The sequence below is a fragment of the Onychostoma macrolepis genome, chromosome 18 (genome assembly GCF_012432095.1).
Source record: "Onychostoma macrolepis isolate SWU-2019 chromosome 18, ASM1243209v1, whole genome shotgun sequence".
NCBI lineage: Eukaryota > Metazoa > Chordata > Actinopteri > Cypriniformes > Cyprinidae > Onychostoma > Onychostoma macrolepis.
In genome coordinates, this window is record NC_081172.1 from 20,220,268 (window position 1) to 20,247,454 (window position 27,187).

At 36.0% G+C, this 27,187-nt stretch overlaps 1 protein-coding gene across 3 annotated transcripts in view; it reads right to left on the reverse strand.

Annotated features, from left to right (window-relative positions):
- LOC131524879 (neprilysin-like) overlaps window positions 1-17,924 on the reverse strand; it is a 62,862-nt gene extending 44,938 nt beyond the window's left edge. The window contains exons 1-4 of one of the 3 annotated variants that reach the window (XM_058752258.1): window positions 17,641-17,924; window positions 5,492-5,662; window positions 4,008-4,043; window positions 3,693-3,854 (exon numbers count right to left, since the gene is read on the reverse strand). In XM_058752258.1, the coding sequence (XP_058608241.1) occupies window positions 3,693-3,854; window positions 4,008-4,043; window positions 5,492-5,662; window positions 17,641-17,701 (430 nt within the window). In that variant the 5' untranslated portion in view covers window positions 17,702-17,924. Of the gene's footprint in view, window positions 1-3,692; window positions 3,855-4,007; window positions 4,044-5,491; window positions 5,663-5,907; window positions 6,216-17,640 lie in introns of those variants that run through there. The other 2 variants (XM_058752257.1, XM_058752259.1) reach the window with 2 other exon arrangements.
- Between the last annotated feature and the right edge of the window lie 9,263 nt (window positions 17,925-27,187).

Genomic DNA, 27,187 nt, shown 5'->3' on the forward strand with positions numbered 1-27,187 from the left:
TTCTCTCACAACTATTTAGTACATTTTCCAGACTACTGACTAAATACACCACAGATTTAGTCATTAGTTAGCCTAAACCATACTTTAACCAGCAATAAAATGTTTTTTATATTCTGTTTTTGTAAGCCATAATTTGTGGAACACAAATTATAAATGTAAAAAAAATCCTAAAAGAGCACTGAATTTCCAAACACACCCATTGAAGTGGAAATAAATGAAAACAGATGTATCTATATCAAAGCCAAACTACTATTGGTTTTCTCTCTCTCTCTCTCTCTTAATGGAATGGCCACAAAAGCTTGTATACAGCTCCACTGAAAGTTACTTTTTGATATTGAGATCAGTAGCCTTATCTGACCCACATCTCCTGACAAAGCCCACTCTGTCCCGGCAGGAAACAGCCCTTCCCTCGAGCATCTCCTGCATGTATATGCATGAGTATTTTGCTGGCCCTGTTCAGAAAGCTTCTCGTATTTATAACCCATTTTCTGTCAGCTTGATCTGGATTATGCCTCTCTCAGCCTATCACAGAGGGCTAAGTCTGCTAGAGACATGTTAACATTTAGACATTAAGAACCATAATGTAGTGTATTTATCTTCCATTTTCTGTGATGGCAAAATATCCCTGATTACAGGAATGAATTAATGCAAAGTGCACTGCCTGCAGAGAAAGGAAAAAAGAACGATGTAAATGCCTCTGTTTTCTTTTCATGCATGTTTCATCTTTTTCTTTCCATTTCCTCTTCCTTTATCTTCCTATTAGCTGGTTCAAAAAAAAAATATCTGTGATCTCTCTCACTCTTTGTATTTCCTCCCTGCTTCTCTTTCTTTTTTTATCAGCTTTTATACTCTCTATAAGTTTTGGATTACACTGTAACTCTGGCTATTTCCAGCAGTTCTGCTGACTCACATACTGAAGTTTATATAGTGTTTTGCAACTCCTCACACCTGAGCAAAGCACATGCTTCTCAACCAGGAACAGAAAATACCCCCTGGCCAGATAAATCATTTGAACAGCATCCAGGGTAAATAGCCACATTAACTGTAATAAGGTACTGAATTAATGCCACAAGTATGTTAAACTTGGTGCTGAAGATGGAGGACTGGTTATTTGTGCCAAAAACTGCTTAGATAATCTGCTAATAGGTTGTGTAGAATAAAATGGAGTAGAATTAAATTCAAAATACTCTTTTGTGTATGTTCTTAGTGGCGGGTTTGCTTTTCTGTGCCAAGCATGATGATCAATAAATAAAAGTCATATTAAATAGAAGTGATCAAAGTCTGCACCAAGAGTGAAATGGAACATGTTTCTCTGTGGCCCCATCAGATTGAACTGTTGTGAAGAGTCAGTGCTCTGGACTGGCAAAGGTGCAATGTAAGCATTATTAAAGTGTTTTCAACGCAGGTTTGTAGAGGCTTTTATGGCATGAACTTTGGCTAATCTTACTATACACACAATAGCTATGTAGCAAGTGAAACTGTGTGTAGCTCTTTCTGCTTTTATGCAAATAGAAGTTGTATAATCATGTATGTGACAACTAATTTACAATTGGCGAAGACCAAATGTAATCATTTGACACTGAACTACTCAAAAACAATTATGGCCGAACACCAATGTGAATATTAGAATGGAATGTGTCCCGTACTGGCTATGGTCCCATGTATAATGATGTATGAGTCTTCATAAGCATTTAATCCACCAATTAAACCCATCTCTCAAAGTCCCAACAGCTGAAATTAAAAAGTAAGGTTGGGAAACCAAAGAATAGGCCCTGAACACTAATTTCATCAACACTGCATTTGCATAAAAGTCTAATCAAATCTCTAAATAGACTCTTATTTTCCAATCAGCATTTCCTTTCATACCTCAAAAGCTCAGCACACTGAAAAATGCTAATGAGGGGATTTAGATTTCTCTGGGGAAGACACAATCCTCACTACTCCTTAATGGTTATTTTTATTTCATCCTCAAGTGTTTGTTCATTGATTAGCAATGATTTTCAATTAATTAAACATTAAATAAGGTGAGAAAAGTCATAGAAATTCTCATCAAGGCGATAATAAATGAAAAATGAAGCACGTCCTTGTTGATTTTGCTGTAAATCAAGAACTAATTACCACTCTGAATTAAAAGCTCATAAAGAAAAGGCTGATTGTAACAGATCATTCATTTTTAAAAGGTGGCACAGAGAGAAGGGGTTGAAAAAAAGAAAGAAAAAAGCGCTGGGGTTGAAAAAGCGCTGAGCGAGCTATGTTTTGACAAGCACTACCGTCAAGGTTAAGTTATAGCTCTGGTAGCATTTGACCCCTGAATCTTGAGCTCCCATCAGATTCAATAACATTTAACTCCACAACACATCCACAAGCCCTACAGCTCCTAACCTCTCCATCCAAACCTCCTGCATTTTATCAGGTCAAGCTTTCCTCTCTCAACCTCCTGGAGCATGATCATTAGCACACATGCTTCCTCATCTACGCCCCCTCTAAAACACCTCTTGACCTCAAGGGGCTGCTCTGAAATTGTCCCTGAAAATCAGTGCCCATGCTGGGGTTAATAAGCTCCTCATTCCTGGTCAGACAGCTGAGGTCTCATGGTTCCAGGAGCTGAGGGCCCTTAAAATGAGGCCTCCGATCACCCCTGAGCCGTTCCCACATCATCAGTCTACATCCTGTACAACCCCGCAGTATAACATCAGTGCTCTCTCCATCCCTTAAGATATACTCCAGTGCTGTCAGCATTTACAGATGAAATTGTATTTGTTTGACAGGTTCCGCTACTGTGTTAAAAGGAACAAGAGGCAAAGCTTTAAATTTCAACGTCAGAGCCTCAGGCAGAGTCTCACTGAGCTTAAAATAGCTCACATCAGACACAACTAAACTGTAGATTGAATGATTCTACCTGTTTTTAGTCGCTGCTTTTGTGGCCAAGTGGCTCTATCTAAACTTATATCTGAAATATAGTGTGTAATTTAATTGAATATATTTATTTTATTAATTTATTCTATAAGATGCTGTACTGGAATCAATATTAAAAATAATTGTGTGTGCTGTTTTTTTTTTTGTTTTTGTTTTTATGGAGCCCCAAACAGGGCACACAGGAGGAAAACAAAATATCATAGTGATATAATTTGTTCCCACAACTTATTAATTCGTTCACTCAACTTATTAATTTGTTCCCCCGTTTTAGGTGAATTGTGGCCATAATTTAAATAAATGAAGACAAAAGAAGAGGGAATGAGGGAACAAATTAGTACAACGTGGTAAAGATTTACCGAAAACAGGGGAAATACAAGTAATAAACCACAGCCACAAATTAATAAGCCATCTTTTTTCCCAGTATATCATGTCTGGGGCTCCATATTTTTGTGATCATTAAAGTACATGGTAACGTCAAACCCTACAGAAATCAGTTGCACTTCACCCCATGAGTTGCTGCCTATGTAAAGCATTCTAAATTGGTTAGTCTGCTACCTTAGTAGACAACTGCCTATGTAGGTAGGATACAACAAGCAGCTCACTAACAACAAAGCCACATTACAATATTGTGTCATCAACTTAGTGGGAGACATGGCTTGGCAGGTATGCCTTTTTTCTTTTAATCGGTCTTATTGCCTTTGGATTACATGCATACGTATTTTTAGTTGCTGATAACTAGCCCTACCGCCCATAGTAGTACGGTGGTGTCATTCTACCTTTAAGTATGACCTCCAGTTCATCTCTGAGAATGTCAAAGGTACTGTAACGTGAACTGGTCTCAGGTATGATGTTCTTCTTTAGCCAGCCACCACAGGCATACTGGTAGAAGTTGTCACAGGGGTTCACTGTGGGGTCCATGTTCTCAATGAGGCGGGAAGCTACAATGCCAGAAAATTTTTGTATGAACTTTATGACAATGAAAAAAAAATATATAATGTAAAAAATCTTTAATATATGTGCAAGAAAGTTATCAGTTGACTTTCAGACATTACATAATTAATTCTTTGCAGTATGTTGTAAAATATCTTTACCTGACTGTGTGCAGTCAGCTGTTATGCAGACTTCATCTACAAAGGAAAAAGAAGCACAAGGGATCAGAGGTCAGGAGCAAATTGACACTAGTAATAATTGATTTAATAATAAATCAAACTTCTATTTAAAAATTCTTTCTCTGTCGTGGGTTCAGTTACATCTCCACAGAAAATTATCTCTGTACATTTTATATCTGTCCATAGACATACAGTATCATTTATGAAAATCTCTCACTGAACTAAGATTCAATTGGCATCCACTCGCTGACCTTAGTTCTTACCGCCCTGCCCTCCTATCCAGACCCCCGTGGCTGAGAGGAAGAGCATGTGGAGATCATCTCTGTATTTCAGCATTCTATCTGCCTTTGCTGTTTAAACATTTATCCAGCACATTAATGGCAAATGATCAAGGTCTGAAAGGCAAGCTGCAGTGAGTCCCTATAAGCTCCATCTGCTGCTCAGAGGCCTAACGAAGGAAAGGGGCTTACATGGGTAACCAACCATATTACGGGGGAGATATTATTTGGGGAACTCCAGTATGTGCCAGCTTGATTCAATATTGCCCTGGGAAAATAACCACAGAATCTAAATATGTTTTCACTAACCAACAGTAGTCTGGTTAAAACAAAACATTATTAGTGAGGCATGGCAATGTATTCAATATTTACAAAACATGTCTATTCCCTGTGAATTTGTTGGCAATATAAAATTAGCAAAATTTGTGAAAATTGAAAAAAAAAAAGTGAAACATCTGACACATTTATTAAAAGTACATTTTTGTATTGTTCTAATGGAAAATCATGATTTCCAGTTTAAACCTGTTTCATTCAGCTGGATAAAATGAATGAATGAATGAATGAATTAATAAATTGTATTTTTCATTTAGTGTTGATGTGCAGAACACTGCACTGGCTAACTTTTCCTGACTGCACAATTTTTTGTAGGTTTTATAAAAAAAAAATGTATTGTGTTTTATTTTATTTTATATTTTATTTTATTTAAATTTATTTATTTTTGTTAGAACACAACAGACAAAATGCTGCATACACACACATGTTGAATTTACAAATTATGTGGAACTGATGTACATGATGAAATAATGTAAGTCCAACGCACATTTTTTTCTTTTTTTTTTGTATCATCTTTATGATACAGTTTTGGTTTATGTTGTATGAATGTTTCCTTTGGGAAAAGAATATCTGTGATTAATAATTAGTGTTATAATTAATAATTTGTTTTATAACTCCCTGTGTAATATGCTTTGTGTGGAGGTAAATATTGCTGATTATTTCTCTATATTGTTATTTTGGTAGATATAAATATCATTCTTCCTTGTGTTTTCATAGAAAAAGAAAAGAAACTTGAAACTTGAAACTTTAGCTTTTCCAATCATTTCTGAACTGACCACAATGGAAAAGGCAGCTCAAAAGCAGCACTGCCAGTATTTCCGTCACAAAATAACAAAAATAATTTCATGCACTCACCTTTGCCACTCTGTGTGATGAAGAGGATGATGAGGGCCACAATAATGACAAACAGCAGAGAAACAATTGTCAGAAGACCGATCTCCAGTGACGTCCAGCGGGGCTTTTTTTTCTGAGTGTTGTTGTCAGCCATGTTCTGCTGTCCCTCTGGGGCAGCCTGTAGAAACTCACCTAAAAAGAGTTGAAGAGATTCAGATTGAGTGGAATTCAAGCACAGGTGATTTCACTGTGAGTCTCTTTGAGCGTGGTCTCTGTAAACAAATACCGCCTGTCCTTGGTCACAGAACTGACCTGTTTTTACAGATTTCAGACATGCACAGTCCACACTTCGAGCTGTTAATTTTTTCGCAACAGCTAATTAATTATTGATCCCTGTATGCCACACAAACACACACTCTTGATTCACAGATACTCACTGACTCTAGTCACACATACGATGAAGTGCTCACACTGTAACACACTGAGTTACAAGCTGAGGCAGAGACCTGACTCTGCAGATGGGCAGCTCCTGCTGTGTTCTGGCTGACATGACAGGACCCCGACCTGGGGACAAAGTCTTAAAGTCGTCCTTTGAAGGAGGCTGACACTCTCTCACACACATACACAAATACACAACACAGCATTTCAGGCCAAATACACACAAACCCAGACTCACATTTACACTGCGGCACATTCACACAATCTTGTCTCTTTTCATTTCTGCTGTATTCATGGATAATAAAAATAAAGTCTCTTTAGCAACAGGGTGCTGTTTTTTTGGGAGAAAAATGTCAGGGATAATTTGACAAAATAGTCTGGCTAAATTGTACTTCCAGGGGGCAGTGGCTCTTATCTCAGTCACATCACAACATCTGCATGGGTTAGATCCGGCCGGTTAATCTTGTGGACTTTTAGAGGAAAACGTGTGACTGATGTAACTATTTTCGACAGAGGCTGGTGTTATAACTGCACTGCAGTTAATTATACTTAAACATGAATAATAAACAACTTGTAAAACTGTAAGCTGGAGACAGGCACACTTTTAATCACACACTTGCAACACATACTCTGATAAAATGGCTCTTCTTTCATGTGTAAGCATTTGCATGTGCAGACAACCCTATCATGACTAGATAGCACTACTTGACAATTCTGAATCTTCTCCTAAAATCCCTGCAGCCAATGTGATCTTGAGTGTATTCATATGTATTTTACATTAAATGTGGTTCTTCCACACATACATTTACTTACATTTGTATAGACACTAAAGCATTCAATACTATTGACAGCATCTAAAGCATAAATCTCTTTTGTTTCCAGACGTACAACAAATCCTATTTAATCAGTGAATATTTAATTAATGTATTTAATTGGGATTGATTCTATTGTATTTATAATCAGTGAGATTATTTTTAAAGTTGCATTTAATTAAAAGCAGTTGGCTCATTTACTCACTTTGAAAATCTAACATTTATTCGGTTCTGGGTGACGTCTGGAGCTAGCTTGTGTCAAAGAATTACATAATTTTAAAGAAGACTACACTTTAAAATCTTAAAATGAATAAAATGTCTGTAATCGTTTACCATTATTTATGTAATATTTATTTTGTTTGCCATGGGACACAGCAGTTTGCTGTGAAAAAAAAGAGACCAGATTACACCACAGGCACACGCTAAAACAATCATAACTATAATACATTTTATGTTTGAGTTCTAATCTTTTTTTTTTTTTTTTCAGTGTAGAACCTCACTGACTGTTATTGTATGGTTTATAACAGTTCAAACATTATTCAAAATATATTGAAGCAAGAAAGTCATACAGGTGGAGTGACATGAGGGGAGAAAACTATATGACAAAATGTTTTGGTGAATTATATCCCTTTAAGAGTTTAAATACTAGACAACCTAGTAACTATATTGAAGTATTTTGTATTTCAATAAAGCTAAATTTTGCACTTCACCTTTAAATGTATAGAACATGACTGTGGCTTGCTTAGTATATGCTGTCAGACTAGTTTCCTCCATATGTGCTGATAATAGGCCATTAAAGAAATAGAGAGTGTTGTACTCTTGAGCTGAATAATTGAGAGGCTTTACTGGCCACAGAACTGCTCCAGGGCTTCCCACTAAATGGCAGTTTTACGTGTTTTCATGTGAAAATCCAGCCTTTATAGCTGATACAGAGAAAGTCTAAATTTCAAAGTCTTTTTTTTTTTTTTTTTTTTTTTGGTTGCATGGAGTAGGGTTTTCAACAGGGGGTTCTCTTAAAACTGCAGGGAGTTCATGAGATTGTGTCAGAGATCTGCAGTTAAATTAAACTGTGGTAATTTTTGAACTTTAAAATTCTATTCAGTGTAGCTAAAAACAACAGAATGAATATTTTTTTCCTTTTGTTTTGCAGCAATATGACATTTTGCTGCTCAATGAACTTTTCTTATTATAAACAATTCTGAAAGCAGCTGTATTGCTTAATATTTTTGATGCAAATTTTCAGTGTTCTGTGATCAATTGAAAGTTCAACAGCAGTAGAAATATTTTCTAACATTCTAAACATACTTACTGTCACTGTCACACATCAATTTAATGCATTTACTTCTTTAAAAAAAAAAAAAAAAAAAAAAAAGAATCTTACTGACCCCAAATTTTTAAACGGTAGTGTATACTATATATGCACTGTATACGGTGGAATATAATAATCAGCATATTCTTCTATTTAAAAAAAATAATAATAATTAAAAAACCTTTATCTTGTGGGCAATATCTTTACTAAATTCTGTTTAGATAAGTTAAATCTACAGGGATGAACAAAGTTGTGTATCTCTCCCAGCCCTGTTCTGTGATATTACCCTAAGTGGCTATGTAACAGCTTATGCATGTCCTCTGACTCCCCACTGTGGACATGATCAGAGCTCAGGGCAGAACAGTTTCTCCTTGTTTATCTGCTCGTGACTGCGACAGGTCTGGAGCAAATCAGAACCAAGGGCGTCTTCATCAGCTTTGACTTTCCAAATCCATCTAGGACACTCAGGCAGGGATTTGATTTAGATTATTGTAAAAGGGGAGGGAGTGTGCAAGAGATAGTGACAGATGCGTCACTTGCCGCACCAGGCATAATCCTGACATGCATGGAGAGTCCCAGGACCCCCGGATCGGATGTCGTCTGACGTATGTGGATCGGCAGGGAACCAACCCGCCTTAGCGGGGGTACTGCATCTCCCCGGAGGAGTAGGGAACAGGAAGTCCTTTCAACCTAATCTCTTCCAGCACATTCATGATGGTGTGTTCACAAACCAAACTTAAGAAAATTAATCATGTTTTCACTCCAGGAAGTTATGGCAGTTAACCACCCTGTGTAAAGGATATATAATGTTAAAATACTATCCTGTACCCTCCCTGTGGACTGAGACATTGGGATAGGCCTCGGGATCTCCACCACACTGAACGATAAGGGGTTTGGAGAAGGGATGTATGTTAAAATATCTTCTCAATACGCAGAGACTTTATTTATTTATGTATTTATGTATGTATTTATTTATTTTTATTATTATTATTTATTTTATTTTTTTATTGATGTCCCTGAAGCTAACCAGCCCATTACAGCAAAACTGACTCAGCCAATGACATGAGTTTCTGGGAGAGACTATTTATGTACTGTATGTATTCATTTATTTACGTACTTACTCATTTATTTGAAAATATTTTGAAAATATGTTTTGTTTGTTTGTTTTTCATACACTGACCGTAACTGTGGAGTCACAATGAATAAAAACCTTCTTCAATATATCTTATTTTGTGTTACACAGAGGAAAGTATTGGAACAACATGACGGTGAGTAAATGATGATATACGAAATATGAGGAGGCCTCGTTTTAAAAGTTCTCAATCTGGAAAAATCATGTCAATTAATAAAATATCATAAATCCATGGGTTTTTGTTATAATGAATAAGATGTGGATGATGCCCTCCTCAAGAACAATGTGCATTTACTTATAAATTGTAACATATTTAGATGCAGGATGGTGATGCATAAGCCTATGTGTTGTTAATGGAAATAAATATAAACATTTGCTAATTTAGTTGTTATAGCACAAAATATAAAATATTTAGAGAGCTCCCAGAATCACAGTAAAACAGATATTTCTAAAAGGTAAATGTATTCTATGACTTACATACAGGTACATGAATATTTTCACTATCAATGCAAAGTGAGTGATTACACTCAATTAGCCTATAGGTTTTAATGAAAAGCGAATATGTCTAAAATGTACAGCTAATTCATGGAATATTGAATAATAACTTGTAGCAATCTGGTTCAGTTCTGTCTTCTCTTTCATGGATTAGTTTGTAATTTGCTGTTCCTGTGTTTAGTCAGTTGCCTTTGTTCCCATTTCTAGTTTGTTTCCATATTTACCCAGAGTTTGTTTCCAGAGTTAACTGATTATTCCCAATTGTGCCTTGTTTTAACTCAAAACTGTTTCAACTGACAAAATCTCACAAATGTTGATATGCAGATGAAATAAATAAATACATACATCCATAAAAAAAAATTGGAGGGTGTCGTCTTGCCCTGGGAGGCATCTTACCCTATACATTTTTCTAGTTATGCCAAGTTCTAAAATATTTTCCCAGGTAGAATCTTAATATTTATCCAGTAAATCAGAAACAACAGGGTTAGGGAGCCTTTGATTATTGTTGTTTACCACTGCTTTAAAAGTAGGCATACATACTTTGACAGTTGTGGAACAATAAGATCTTCATCACTGGCCACTAAACTATTACAAACCCAAGCTTATGTTTTGGCAGGAAACACAAACCATTTAAGGGTTTCTTCTAATTTTAATAAGCCACTGGTAATTATCAGCCATCATCAGCTAGAGTGAGTGCTTTTTCCATGTTTTTCAGAAATAAAGATCGCAGCATCTTAGTAATTAGTAAATTAGTTCAAATTCCACAGATATTTCACAGTGACAATTACCCTAAGGGTGGCGGAGACTTTAGAATCTAAATAGCAATCTAATACTTAAGAGAAAGTTGCCTTGCACTTGCTTCAAAGATTCTAGGTCGGAACGTAACTGTGAGGGTCACCCATAATGCAAATTTAGTGCTTCAGTGCAGCTTTTACTGTAAGAGCTTCTGTTTGATTTCTTGTTGGCACTGCCATGGTGAATCACAGACTTGGCTATAATATCTGCCGTCTGCTTCGCTTCTGGCACAGCAATGGTGAATCCTCTAAGCATGTCTGTTAAGAGACAGACACATCCTCACACCCTCCAGATGCCTTCTCCATCAAAATGTATCCATAACAGCTCTCGGATACTGTTGTGTTTGTACAGCTCAAAGAGAATACATCTGCTCTGTAACTAAACCACACTGTTTACACCTCCATCTTAAATGACTTTGATCAGGCTTCTGAACTTTTGATGCTGTTAAATTCAGCCCCAATGTTTATGCTAGGCTTTAAATACTTTATAGAAACAATAGCAGTATCCACAGACTTTTTTGTTCTTGTGAAGAAATAAAAATGCAACCCAGAAGCTCTGTTCTGTGGTTTTGCACTCTGGCTGAAGTTTGACAGGAATACATGACAAGGGGTCCACAGTTACATTCTATTTACAAATCTCACAGTATACTTCAAACGCTGCCAGTTGGGACATCAGATTTCTGCATCCGCCATGGTCTTATTTTTTTTTCCATGTTTATGCTGCATTTTCAAACCTTTCCTCGCCTCTCATGAACACTGTTTAATAAAATAAGGTGTTAAGGAATGGTACAAAATGGTTCGTTCATGGAGTGGGGTGTGAGTCCTATGAAATGCATTTAAGGAATGTGTCACAAATTGTATTTTTATTGCAACTAACCCAAACCACCAGCCCTAACCTCAACAATAAAATCTTTAAAGCAACATCAAATCTACTCTGTTAGTGAATCACTTTGTTAAAATAACAATTGCTTGTTCACTAATGTTTAAGAAGATTAAATGTAATCGGAAATAGATTGAGCAAACTGAAAAAAAAAGAGAAACAGAAAATATGAAGATTCATGCTAATTTGGCAACATCCATATCTTTCAAGAGTGCACAAAGTGAGGTAATACTCAAAAAAAGTGATAAGCAGAGGAAAAAATATGTCAGATAGTGAGGTGTTAAAACATTTTGAAATTTAAACCCAGTCTAATTGGAAAAATGTGTCCCGTTATGTTGGTTACTGGCAGTTCGAAAATTAAATGTCCAGCAAGTGGCACTAAAAGGTTGATGCCCCTTGCATTTGAAAATAACATACCACATACACTAAACCTAACCGACCGTGTTAACAAAAGCAGAAGTGAGATGAAAATGCATTTGCTGAAACAAACATGCCATTTTAGCTTGTCTTTAAAAGTGTGTGTACTCTTATTTCTGAAACAGGTGAACTACCCAGCAAGTTTACTATATGTCAGAAAAGCCATACATATGGAGCTAGTTATATGAAAAAAGGAGGTTATAACATAGTAACAGTGCAAGGAATGTGAAAATAAGTCTTGATAGAATAATCTGAACTATATCATAATTTGTGTTAAAAAAAGAAAGGGTCACAGTCACAGTGTTTCTACTTAAAATCAACATGACTTATTCATAGTTGTCTCTGAATATTTAAAAAAATATATATATAAACAAAAAGTTGTGCATAAATATTTAAAAAATAAATGAAGAGTAAAAACTTGTGTTGTTTATTAAAATACAGAAAACAATGCATAATAGGTACAATATTAATGTACTGTCACGTTGTAGACCAAAGACGATGATGAAAATCAAACAAGGTTTATTAAATAAATCCACAGATAGCGAGACAGCTGTGTAGAACACAGACAATTGAAAGGTCAAACAGCAGCAACTTAAATACAAGACAAATAACGGCAGTAATGATGAACACCCGAGTTAATTAAATTAATCACCATGACAACTAAAGAGTGGCGGGAAAACTGAACAAAAGGAATACATTTGACTGAAGAAAACCAATGACAAGTCCATGAAAACAAAACTAACTAAACATAAGTGACATAACGCCCCCTCCTGGAAGGCGCAACCTCGCGCCGTAAATTAAGAGGTAAGGGAGGGATGGTGGGGGCTTTGGAGGAGGGCGAGGAGCTGGAGAAGGGCTGGAAAGGAGCAGGTAGAGGTCTGGTGAGAACAGGCAGGCAGATCGGCAGAGACTCCACGGAGGCACAGATGGTGGGAGGAGTGGCCAGATGTTGCAGCCCCAGAGCACAGCAAGAATGACAGCCCATGGCGGAGTCGACGGAGGGAGGAGCCAATGTTCACATGGCCGACGACATCCGCGGGATGACCGAAGGAGACAGAGCCGATGTCAGGGATCCCACGGCAACGACAGAGAGCTGATGGAACCAAGCGACACCACTGGCACTGAAGACCTAGGTGGAGCCATGGCGACGAGCGTCTGAGGTGGAGCCTGAGTGCCTGAGGACTGAGGACCGAGGCAGAGCTGGTGTGACCAAGGACTGAGGTGGAGCCGTAGGGGTGGAGAGACAGAGTGCAGCAGAGAGCTCGCAAGTCCGTGGCACAGGCAGAGGGACGACTGACCAAGGTGGAGCCGGAGGGACAAGGGAACCCGGTGGAGTCATAAGGCAGAGGGTCTCTGGTGGAGCCGAGGGAGGGAGGAGCCAAGGCGGAGCCAACAGGTCGAGGGAAGGGATCAGAGGCTGGAGGCGGAGCCAAAGGATCCACTGCCTCAGGCAAAGCTGGTGACTGCATGAACTGAGGCTTTAAGTCACTGCAAGGCATCACAAGGGAAGACAAAGGGCTGCAGGCATCCAGCTGAGGAAGGGCTGGAGGACTGGCTGGGACTGGTAGAGTAGGTAGGAGAGTGAGGTTGGTTGGGATCACCGATGATAATACACAGTCCATATCGGGTGAAAAATCAGTCCTTGTGCTGGCTAAAACCAGCGATGATGAAGAAAGTGTAGCGATATCAGGGTGGGGCAGGGTGGGAAACAGTATTTCCATGTCCCAGTTAATGAGCCAGTCCTCCCCAGAATCAATATCCACCAAAATTCCCACAGGGACGGCTGTTGCTGGCTCACACCCCTGGTCAGACTCACATAGGGACTTCGGCTCCGGGGCGTTAGTGGGCGCTCCACATAACGCTCCAGGTCTCTGCCATGCTGGAACACAAACACTGTCCCTCCTTCCAGCAAAAGATTGTCCCTCACCGGGGCAACATTAATGGATGCAATGTCCATACTTCTTCTCATATGTTGGGTCTGGTATTCTGTCACATTGTAGTCCGAAGATGATGATGATGATGATGATGATGATGATGATGATGATGAAACAAGGTTTATTAAATAAATCCACAGATAGCGAGACAGCTGTGTATAACTCAGACAATACCAGACAACTGAAAGGACAAACAGCAGCAATTTAAATACAAGACAAATAAGAGCAGTAATGATGAACACCTGAGTTGATTAAATGAATCACCATGACAACTAAAGAGTGGCGGGAAAACTGAACAAAAGAATGCATTTGACTGAAGAAAACCAATGACAAGTCCATGAAAACAAAACTAACTAAACATAACAGTGACATGTATAGGGTAAATGTACCTATTAAGCTCATGTACCCATTAAGCACACTTCCATTTTTGAGATCAGATTATAAAAAGAAAAAAAAAATTATAATCCTACTTGATGTCTTAACCAATTGATATGTTTGTTACTATATACCTCCTGTAATTTCAAGTAAATCAGATCATTGCATACTGAGATATGGCTCTCCATATGTTCACACTGTCTGGCGGCCATTTTAAAAGCTGTCCGAAAACTTTCACCTAAAGAGGGGCCCCTTAAATGTGCATTTTTTTTGTTTGTTTTTTAGATGTTTAAGCCTTTATTTTGGGTAAATTTCACTACTTATTGTAAAATTAAGAGATTAATGTTCAGACTTTTGCATATTATAACCTGGAACTTGGATGTGGGAAATAATTACATTAGATCCAAAAGCTGTATAAGATTGTGTGCCATGCTAATGTATTACTTCACAGGCATTACTGGCTTGTACTTTTACATCCATAATATTATAAACTGACAGTTTATTGCTGGTCTGTGGTTTTACGCTGCTTTTATTTTTAAAGATTTCATATTATTTTAAGGTGAGCTTAAAGGGTGCACTACTATGAAAATCACACAGCTTCAGTGTGACATCAATAAGAAAAAATATAATTTCATAGATATTGTTAATAATAGTTGTTCATATTAAAATATGAATACATGACCTAGACTATTTATTTAGCAAAAATCCTGTCTCACCTTGCTGCTCCAATTAAGCTCAGTGTACACTTCAAGCTCTTCCACACTGAACGTCTATGTTAAGTTAAGTTAGTGACGTATTGTCAAGTATGGTGACCCATACTCGAAATTAGTGCTCTGCATTTAACCCATCCAAGTGCACACACACAGCAGTGAGTAGTGAACAAATGCACACACACCCGGAGCAGTGGGCACACACACAGCAGTGAGTAGTGAACAAATGCAAACACACACACAGTGAACACACACCCGGAGCAGTGGGCAGCTATTGCTCCAGCGCCCGGGGAGAAATTAGGGGTTCGGTGCCTTGCTCAAGGGCACCTTAGTCATGGTTTCGAAGGTGGAGAGAGTGCTGTTCATTCACAATCCCCACCTTCAATTCCTGCCGGCGTGAGAATCGAACCAGCAACCTTCAAGCCCGACTCCCTAACCATAAGGCCACGACTACCCCCAATTTAATATAAACATACTTTACATATAAACTGATGGTTGTCACTTTAAGTTAAGTTAATCGGTTTTCTATGGATTCTGTCAACTCAAATCTGCAGACTGGCTCTGATCTTTGGCATCTAGCATCAACTTCTCCAGACTGTAAATCTGTGGAAAATCAGGGGAACAATCGTGTAGTGTATTCCAGCCATAAGAGACTATAGATAAATTGACATCCATTTAAAAAGAGGTTTCATAATGAGGCTATAGTTTCTGTTGTTCATCCCCATGAATTTTATTGGTTTATTTGATTTTTGAATGTGTTACTTAGCTGCACGTGGAGTAGTCTAAATGTTGCAATGTGCTTAGATGACACTTCATTATGAATATAAAACTGATCGACTTGAATGCCTTGTTGCTTGATTTTAGTGTTCTGTTTTTTGGGGGTTTTTTTGTTTTTTGTTTTTTTGTGATTGACTCCGTACCTTCAAAAAATAAAATAAAAAAATTACAATTATTCTTTAAAAATTGTCCTTAAAATAAACAAGATTTTTTAATAAAACATGATGTGAGCTTAATGGGAACAGGGGTGTGCTTAAAGGGTACAAAAATGTACCCATTAAGCACAGCCAGACTTGTTTTAATTTAATGATGTATATCTTAATTGAAATGCTTTTGTCATTTAAAATAAAATTAAATATTTTTGTGTGAGAAATTAATATTTTATTTTAACAGCTTTTTGTACTGAAACCAGTATCTTGTGCACTAAAAATGTCTCAATGTAGATTTTGGGGAGCTTAATGGGTACGTTTACCCTACTACTTCATTTTAGATCTTTATAAAATATCTGATACATTCATTTACAGTTAAAATGCTTAGAAACACATTTTCTTTAAACACAAAACCTATTTATTAAATATTTATAGTAACTAAAAGTATATATATATTAGAACCACATCTTTTTATGTTTAGTTGACAACAACATCAGCAACAAGATGTCCAAAGCTGGACTGAGTTTGCCAGGCCTCTTTTAACACCTATCAACATCTCTAAAACACCTTAGCAGAACTATAATATCTTGTTTTCTAGGGCTTTGTAAACTATAATGAAATGATGATGATGACTTCAGGTTTCATTTTAAAAGGAACATCACAGAGAGCAATGTCACTCAGAAACAGGAACATCGCATTCAGTGTTCATTTCAAATATCTCAAAACTTAAGATAAATAACAATCTTGCGTTAAAACAACTGACAGATAAATATTAGTGCAGATGTTCCAGTCATGGAGATTTGACATTTTCAAAGATGTAAACACAACAGGTCGAAGACTTAAATGCCTGATTTTTTTCCATCAGCAACTGTAGATTGGTTGAGTATGTTGTGCTGATCTCAGATAAAACACTCATGACCACATGGCTTATCATGTGTTCAGTGAGGAGGTGGCACCACTGTTGTAGCTTACAGGTCCTGTTATGTACTTTTCTCCATCTCTATGTCCTCACAGACAGTATGTCACTTTAGAACATTTATCTAGGACAACTTGAGCAGATAACACTTCCGTGTCTTATAAGGTTTCCAAATATGCAAAACATGGTTGATGCATTTAAATTTACATTTCAGCCCATGATAATTCAGCAGTAGAGAACCGTTCAAGACCAGAGAGTGTTGTAGCATGTGGCGAGTTGTTAAACCACCATTGTGTTAAATTAGAAATTAGTTACATGTACGAAATCGCCATCATACATGACCATAACCATCTTATGTCTGTGTATTTAATATTTATATAAAACTAGAAATATCATGGGCGATCAGATGAAGATCTGTAACACTTTCAATATTCTTCTAAAGACTGCACAAAATGAGACAAAATAAATTGTTTCCAATTTCATTTGCTGTTTTGATTGTCAGTTGTTGCTTATAGGCTATGCATCCTATGTGTTACACTACAAGGGTAGGTTGTACTGTATAAACAGCACAGTTTTGGAATGTTATACATTTTGAACTACTTTTATTTGTAACAAACAAAGATGTTAATATTTGCGAGAAAAAAAAACACTTAGAGATGTGCAGTAAAATGTTTTGCACTGCTTGAAAGGTCACAAGCATTAACATAAATGCCACATAAATATCAAAGTCGTTAAATTCCCAAGGAACATGGACATCGGCAGTTCTGAGTTAAGTTAATTAAGCATCTAATTTTAGATCTACTTTTTATTTTATTTTATGTGAGATGCTATTTAAAGGCAGATAAATACTGAAATGCATTAAGTATGCAGCCTATACTTTCAGAGCAGTGTGTATCTTAATATATAATAAGGACATATCTACAAATATTATTAAATGAAACAACTTTTAGCATTTCCCAACCAGTGCCTAAATGAAATCTTGGTCAGCACACCATGTTTCTAAGCCATGTGCAGCATGCGTAACAGACTCACCAGGTGTCTCTGGAAATTTGCGATCGATGATATAAATGGGCATCACCAACCGATCAAACATCCATCAAATCTGTGAGAAAGATATCCACCTTCCAGATCGATGACTTTTAAGAGTATTCCGGCTTCCCAGGATATCAATAACAAACCATTCAATGCTGTCAGTTCCCTGGAAAACGCCTTAGGATTAATTCAGCGAAACGAACGATGTGAGACAACCGCGAAGTACTTAAGTTCAGCCGGTGTCTAATGTTGCCTCCCACGAAAGGCGGTGTTTAGGAGTGACTGAGGCTGGCAGCAATGCCAGCGCGGAGTCGAGCGCGCAATTGTGCGCTGATCTCGCACCAGTAAAGGATCAGCGCGTAACTCTGCACTCCATTTAGATACGTAAATTTCAGGCACTTCTGCACTTTTTCTAGAATCTGTAGAGTTATACTAAGATATTAAGGGGTTGCGGCAGTAATTTTCAGAGAATAGGTCTCCTTTATATTCTTCTCGCGCAAAATGTTCTGTTGGCTTCTCTAGAACAGTTGGCTATAACCGTCAAATTTCTTCAGTAGGCTACGTTTAAACAAACCATTCAGTTATTTATTTATTTATTTTATCTATATATTTATTATATCTACAAGCGCTCGAATAGCGTACTGTTGCTATAGCAACGTCTTCAAACGACTTTTGTTCATGTGCAACAATTTAACTTTTATGTTTTTTTGTTTTTCGAAGACCTTAATTATGGGTTAAGGTTTTAATCTTAACCCATATAATTCACAAAATTTCATTATTTATAAATGTCTACTCTATGTCCACATTGATGATGGCAGACAAATGAAAGCATTTGAAAACAAGAATCTTGGAGCAAGTATTAATCATTGTCGACTTTCATTGCCTTCTGATATTTTAAAAGGCAACTGATCATGAAACTTGTTTGTCTTGCTTTACCTTTAATGTCTCACTTCTGGCTGAACTTACCAGAGTAATATCCATCACACCTAAAACTATTATTATTATTTTTTTTTTTGTAATTATGTTGCAATTATTTAAATTTCAGACCAGCTTCTCCCATATAGCCAGATTGGAGATAAATAGCATTGCATAAAGTAGGTTATGTCTGAGTTATTAGAATATTGTTTATTTTAATATTGAAAATGTGGAAAGGTTTTATAATTGCAGCTGTGTGACAAATAAAACATTATGTTTGCAGTCAATGTAGAAATAACAAGCTTGATCAGGCTATAAGTACTGTAAAATAGCTAAATTAATAAGTACTTTGCATTTCTTTGTGTTTTTGCATGTTGGAAAGGAGTGTTTGCACTATTCCAGACCCTGCTGTTTCCTCATATTACCATTTAACAGCAGAAGGTCAATACAGCACAAACCTGTGAGGTCAGTGACATGCCACAAGTTTAACACGGTAGTGAAACTATAGGGCAATTTGACACCATCCACTATACTCTCTATGCAGCAGACTATGGTCACAGTCATTTTAAACATGTTTTAGGCCTATGTGAGATTAAATATCTGAGTTTCAATATGATTGGTTAGAGCGATCCCCTAAAACACAAATTCTGAAATGGTTCCAAGTTTTCATTTAAGTTATTTTCCAAGTCCTTTGTGTTGTAATTGTTTTTTTTTTTTTTTTTTTTTTTTTATGTTTCACTCTAAATCAGTTAGAACAGATAGAATCGCTGTGTCAACATTTTTATTTTGACAAAGGGACTTTGGAAAACAAGATGTTCCACTGCAGCACAGTTCATATTACCATATGCAGTCACTGTTGTATTGTGCAATCAGCTGTATCATGAACCAACTTTTCTTCCACCGTCACTGAGAGCCCAGTGCACTTAATATAATGACGCACACCAGGACAGGATGTCTTTGGTCACTCCAGAGGTTATTTGAGATCTAAAATATTGTAATGGTGTAATGCATTTATTTGGAGTAGAGGACCACTCTTATGTGGTTTGTTATCTGACTGTCCAAAGGGAGTACAAAAGACCGCAGACCAGTTGGAAGGTGGTAGTTCAGTGAGAAGACCCCCTCTGTTAAGACTCAGCCAATAATTTCCCTTACGCCATCATCAGATTTATTTCCTTTTCTGTAGAATGTTTATTTGCTTTTCTCTTTCACCACATCCACCTATTTCATTAACTTTATCTGCTCCTTGTTTTCTTTTCTGATATATATCCATCTGTTTTTTTACACAATAAAACTTGCAGTCTCTCTGAGATTCTGTCACTCCAACAGTGCAGGCCTTACTTTGGGGAGTTCTGGGATCAGGTCATCTCCTTGCTTCCTGTGCCTTTATCAGGATGGTCTGTTTGGTATTAGTGTGCTGGCACAAGCTCATCATTTTTCAGCATTTTTCCATTCCCTTGAAATTACTATTGGCATTTACTAAGATTCATGCCAACACCAAATACATGTTGTGTCCCTTACAGCATCTCAATCTTTCAACTGAAAACCACAATTACATGGATTGGACCACAGATTTACAGGAATAGACATGACTTTGACATGACATGAGTTTCAGTGAAGACAATTCTTTTTGGGAAGAATTTTTTGCCCTGAGGAAAATAAAATATTTGCTAATTTAGTTCTCATAGCACAAAATGTAAAATGATTCAAAGAGGCCATCTTACACCACTACTGGGGTATGAATACATTTAGATTGAATTGCCTTTATTTTAAATGAAGATATGTTATAATAGCAACAATTCAGATCGAATGATTTCACTCAAATAGCCTGCAGCTTTGAACGAATTGATACTGAAATGTACATATAACTCATGGAATTAGCCTACTGAGTAATTATCCTATGAGTATTACAAGCAGCGGCTATTTGCACTAAGTTAAAATAGCATATTTTCTTAGCGATAGATGCTATTTACACTAAGTGAAAATAGCTGTATTTTTAGTGATATGCTATTTACACAAAGTGCAAATAGCTATAGATTCTATTTACACTATGTTAAAATAGTGCAGGATGTTCTGCTAGTTATGCTACTTAATTATCTACACCTCAACATTATAAATTAGAAATACATTATAAAACAGTATGCAATAATAACGTACATTATCATTTTAATTCAAATTATTAAATGGATGCCGCCTTATTGGGACAAGCCCTCCCTACCCGATACTTTATTTTCAACTTTTTGATTGTTGCCTTCATTTTTATTGAAAATGAATGGCTTTCCGTTGTAATATGAGACTTGAAAAGGGAAGAAAAAAATGTTTGGGGGTTCAAACCCGGCATTATGCGTTTTACCATCAACTCCACTGGAGCTGATGCTTTTCATCCGTCTTTTGACAGCGCAATCACACGTTGGTGGGCGGAGTTAGTGTAAATAGCCTCTGCCAACAAAGCGGGCTATTTGCACTTAGTGTAAATAGACACTATGAAAAAGTAAGAATAAATAAATAAATAAAATGAAACCACAATGTGCAAATAGACACAAAAAACTTCAACATATTCAACATAATGTCACAGATCACTATATTCCAGATAGGCAAAATTAGGGTGACCAGACGTCCCCGTTTTCCAGGGACAGTCCCGGTTTTTGGTGTCCTGTCCCCGACTGGAGCGGTCCCCGGAAATGTCCCCGTTTTATAGCACTTTCAAAACAAACCGCAAATGCACTGTAAAAGCTTGACAAATATAGCCAGCTGGCAATCGTATGATTGTGATTATTTTCACCAGCAGAGGGCGCTGAGAGCTACTGATTACTTGGTTGCGCACCTCTACTTTAGCCATAAATATCTCAGACAAGCAGAGCGCTATTATCATCAATTATCAAAAGAGATGCCATTACTGGTTTCAAGGTAGTCACATAGCAATTAGAGCAAATCTCAAAATTGTTAATATTAAGATAAAATGACAAAATTAAGAAGTGCATAGCCATTTATTCATTAAGATTTGTTTTGCCTTCTATGGAAAGATAAAAAAAAAAATATCTTAATTATCTTAATAACTCTAATTAATTTAATTAGAGTGTGGTAGTCATATCCTCTATATGTAGTAGCTCAAACAGCATATAGATAAAAAAAAATACATTTGTGAACATATATTACATTTTACAAACGCTCTCAGCAAATGTCCTCTCTAAAGTGTTTAATGAATAATTGATGTTAGCATATGTCTGATTTAGAGCTGTGTGTGTGTGTGTGTGTGTGTGTAAATGCAGATGCTGATGTTTTTGTTTAGTTTTTTTTGTTTGTTTTTTTACATTTAGAAACACATTCTATGTTTTTATTGCAGAGCTGAATTAATTTTAAGTGCTTCATAATGCAAAATAAGTGCTCTGTTTACAGGAGAGTGAACCTCTCGCTAACACCTCAGTCATGGAATTCACACATTTCCCAAAAACAATTACGCTAATGGGCAATAAAATGTAACTCTAATCATTTATAAGCAGAACTTTCAATGTCAGAGGATTCACAGAAAGTTGTTTAGCTTTAATGAATGTGAACTTTATGGCATATGTTATTTTAGTTTAGAGAATTAATCTCTTCTTATGGTGTGTTGCAAGATTTATAAGTCAACACAATGGCAACTATTCAGCATAACAGTCCTAACATGAAATATGAAAAATGAAATAAAAATTGTTTGGTTGACTCTACCTGCTGTAGGCTATATTTCTGTTAGCCTATTATATGTTGACACTTACAAAAATGGAAGCTATAGACTCTATGTAAAAAATAAATGTAATTATGTGTAAATGTTTGTTATTGATTTGTTGGCAGATATACCAGTGACTGTGTAGGCATTATACAGGCCATCATCCATCTGATTACATTTCCCAACACACACACACACACACACATACTCAACTAAACTAACCCTGTCTGGTCAGTCTGTAGTCTGGAGGCCTAGGGGACCGGGTAAACATTTTATTTGCAATTTCCTCAGAATTTACATCTGCATTGTTGCTTTTAAAGACAAATACAAACACATTCCAGCAGGAGACTATAATTAGAAAGTTAGCATTTACCTTTGTCTTGGTCTACTACCCCCTAGCCACACTACTCTGTGATGAAGAGACATGTTATTTTTAGCATACAAACACAGCAGGGTTTTATGATATGTATGAGGCTGGAGTGAGTTTAGGGTCACAAGAATCCAGTGGGTTAGAGGGTTGGCGTATGTTAAGAAAACTATGCGTATAAAACTTATAAAACAAAAAGTGATAGAGCTTGACTCAGTTCAGCCAAAACACAATCAGTTTCTTAGATTCTTTGTCCCTATACAGCTAAGCTTTAGTGTTGCTGTGTTTTTTTTGTTTGTTTGTTTGTTTTTTTAGATTTATCACTTTTACACATGCTTTGGGTGCTGTTTGTTTGTGTGTATGTTTGTTTGTTAAGTGGGAGTTTAAGAATTTTATTGATCTATCTCTATATGGATATTGAGAATTTAAGATTTAATTCTCAATATCTATATGTATCAATATTTTATGCTGCCACATTTATGCAATTAAGCAAGGTGCTTTAGCTCAACAGATGGTACAGATTCAATTCAAAGAGTTTCCGTACTGTCCATACAAATACAAAGATGTACAACCTATTAAACAAGTACTGGGTAGGTACTTTTATTTATTTAAAGTACTATAATATAATATAATCCAATATAAGCCTGCTGTGACCATGATAACATATGTGTGGCATCTGTTGCATTATTGTTGTATTCTTCATAGCAATATGGACAACAAAGAAAATAAACATCCCACACATCCCAACATTTTACATAATTTATTATAAAGATCTCCAGCATAATAAGACTTTGTTTTCCACCCACCCATTAAATGACACCTGTAATTCACTTCTCTTACATATGCATTTCGCTGCTATCGTGACAGGAGGTGAGTCTGCAGATTATTTTGATGGAATATTTTGGTGTGTTTTTATCAGTGTGTGTCCCAGGGACCCAAGCCACATTAGTGGGTGATCTGTCTTCACGGCAGGCATGTTAAGTAGGCAGTAGCTGATGAAAGCTATCTCTCTGCATTCCTGCTCTGACATTGCCACTCACACATATCTGCACCTATGAAGTGCTGATTTGGCCGACAAACCATGGATAGAGATCAGAGATGGGATGAAAGGATTGAGTACACAGATATACTTGTGCAGCAAAACACACATCCGTACACCTGCACAAGCACGTCATCGTGTCTGTTACTTTTGTTCTTTATGGAAATTTAAAGTGAAACCAAAACAGAGAGAGAGAGACAACAGAAAGATGACTTACAGAAAGTACAGAAAGCAACTGCTTACAACTGCTGGCTTACAAATGTTACACATTGTCAAATTAAAATCGACAAAGAACAAAACGCAAATACAGTCAAACAAAAAATATTCAGACACCAGATATATTTTTTTTTATAATTTTTACTAGTGGGTGCAGGACACTATAGCTCATTTATGTAAGTGAGGATAGCAAAATAAAGAGAACTATGACATTTTATTCCCAAAAATTCTTCATACAGTGGACTAAGAGTAAAATTTGGGATAAAAAATTATTCAGACACTTTGACCTGACTATGTTTTGCTTAAGTGTTTTTTTTCTTTTTTCTTTAATTGCTAATGCGACCTTTTTACACCACAGACTGAACAAATTTAAGCATTGCTTGGTAATTGTTATTATCTAATTGTGTACTTAAATTGAACAGCTGAGTAATTTTTGGTTGATTGTAATCCATTGCATACCTTTCTATCAAAGTTATCTGACATTATTAAGATGAATTTGTTTTGACATGGATTAACTCTGTGTTCTTCTCATATTTTATAACAATTTCTAAACTATCCTCCCTTGGGACCCTGTGTCCTCATTATATGTTAGTGAATTTCTATACATGCCACAGTTTTCAGTCTGGATGTGCTGTACAGAGCACAGTCAGGGCTTTTCAGAGAAATGAAATGTTTGAATGTTTCACCATGAACACTCCCTCTCCTTGGTCTTAAAAATGGCTGATATTAGTTTAGTGATCATAATTAACACTATGAAAATATGATCATATTTTGTAATTATCATTTAAATCTGGCTAATTTTTAAATTGTGTGTCATAAATCAACTTCTCGGGAAAATTTTATGGGGTTTCAAATTAAAATATGACTTTCTATTACAAAACAGTACGTTGATTTCATGCATGTTCTCATATGAGGACACCGGGACTAAAAGCATGTTTATTATGCATTTGGGAGACACAACAAATGAATAAGGAAAGAAATTATATTTCAATATTCCTATGAAATATTAGGTATTATTAGGAAAATCTTGACTCTTATTAATCCCCTTATTACACTTCTTCTTTCTTTTTTTTTATTACACGTTGCCCCAATAACACATTAATATGCAAATTAGATACAGTTTATAGCTACACTGTATATGAGAAAACCCATTTATGGCTATTTTACACACATTTTGCATGAAGTAAAATGGTATATCGAATCATTGTGTAATAGCTGAGAATCATCTTTAAACAAAGTTTGGTATAAAAAAATCCTGAAACCTAAAAATGTATTCGTGATTAAAAAAGAAAATAAAAAAAATCAATTGTTTTTGGCTATGCATGTTCATTCATGTCTTTTTATTTTTATTTAAAAAATAAAATAAAATAAATAAATAAATAAATTGAGTCTCGGTGCATAACTTATGAATGAAATATAATTTTTCAAAAAAGTGTTATTTTTTATGCTCTAAGCAATGTAATGACATGAAAAATACTACATTTTTCCTAAATGTTTTTCTTTTTTTCTTTTCTTTTTTCTTTCCGGGTCTCAGAAGGCTATAGTGAATAAACTGTGATATAATGTGAGAAATGTTGAAAGTGTCTGAATAAATTTTGGTTTGACTGTATGTAATTAACCAAATAAATTATATTGTCCATGTATATCAATTAATTAATTCTTATATACACTGTACAATTTTTCATCATTAGCAGTAGTAGTCATAGTAGTAGTAGTAGTAGTATGTTAACACTTTTTACCTGCACACAATGACAAAAAAAAAAGTAAGCCTGCTGGTTTGAGCATTTATTTTATTTTACTTTATTTTATTTTATTTCTCCAGTTCAACATTTTTTTCAGTTCCATTACAATAATATTTTTTCTTTTTATTATATTTTCACTTTAGTTATTTATGGATAGTACATAGAAAATAAGCATTTATACTGTGCACATGGCCTGAATTGTTACAGGACTACAAGTCAGATTAAAACTGTTTATTTCTGTTTAAACTGTATTACTGATTTATTTAGAAACTGTTCATTTCTGGCACTTTCACTGTTTTCCAGACAGGCAGCATTTCCCTGGAAGGAAACCACAGGCCCACATGGAGCTGACCATTCCACTGATTTAATGCCAGAAAGTGACTGTGAGAGTGTGCATTTATTTGTTTATTTGTTTTATATATTTGTTTAATCTCTTTTGAACAACTTCATCATTTTAATCATTATTGTTGTTTTTATTGCTGCATTAAGCAATTGTTTGAATCTGAAAACAGAACTCCATATTTCTCAGTATATGTGAAGCGTAATTGATTTGCCATTATAGAAACCATGCAAAACTACTGCCCTCTGGTGTACAAAATGGAATGGAATTTACTATTTTGCAATGTATACATTTCAACACATGAAATTAACTTAAAAATACGACTGAATAATTCTTACATGCCATTAAGATTATTTTAAAAACGTTTCAAATCACAAGTGCAACTTTTTTTTTTTTTTTCTCTCGAGAAGTACTATTGAATAATTATATTTTATCTAATATCTATTATTGCTTTCCTGTAGCTCAGTCAGTAGCACAAGACTCTAGTGTTGTGAGTTCAATTCCCAGAAAATATATATTAAATAAATAAATACATAAATAAATAAATATACACATTTAATGCACTGTAAGTTGTTTAGAATGTTAGCATCTAAAAAATGCATAAATGTGCATTATTACTGCTAGCCCTATTATAATTAGGCATACAGCAATGGCCTTTAGGTGCAAAGTGTTTATATTACACAATACTCCCAGGATATGTATGTTTACACTTAGGGACGTCATATAATCATATACACTTCCTCATATGCTCAGATGATTGTGGTTGTCAGGAGATCAAAGCACAACTCCCAAATGTGCAGGTGTCGACTAATTAATTGTTTCCAGACTGCTTATTAAGGACTAGCACACATATACTTTCTCAGACACACACACCTCACCAGACCTCTCCACCAGATGGTCTTTTTATTAACTCTGAATGAGATCCCTTTACCTGCATCAAATCACCCGTCTGCCACTCTCTTCTCCACCTTTTCACCTTCTTGTAACGGCTGATGTTTAATCCCTCAGATCTGGGTTGTTTTTACAGTGATTTGAGCTTTGAAGTGTCCAGATGGATGGGTGTGAAAGATGTGGGAGTGAGCATGTGCACGCATGATCTAGGCCACGTACAACTTGTACTTAATCAGTCCGTTCTTTTGGTACTTGAAATACAGGTTCTCTTGGAGGTGTCTGACATTCTGAACCATTCCTTTATGTTTGTTGTTGTAGGTTCTTTCTTGATAATTAC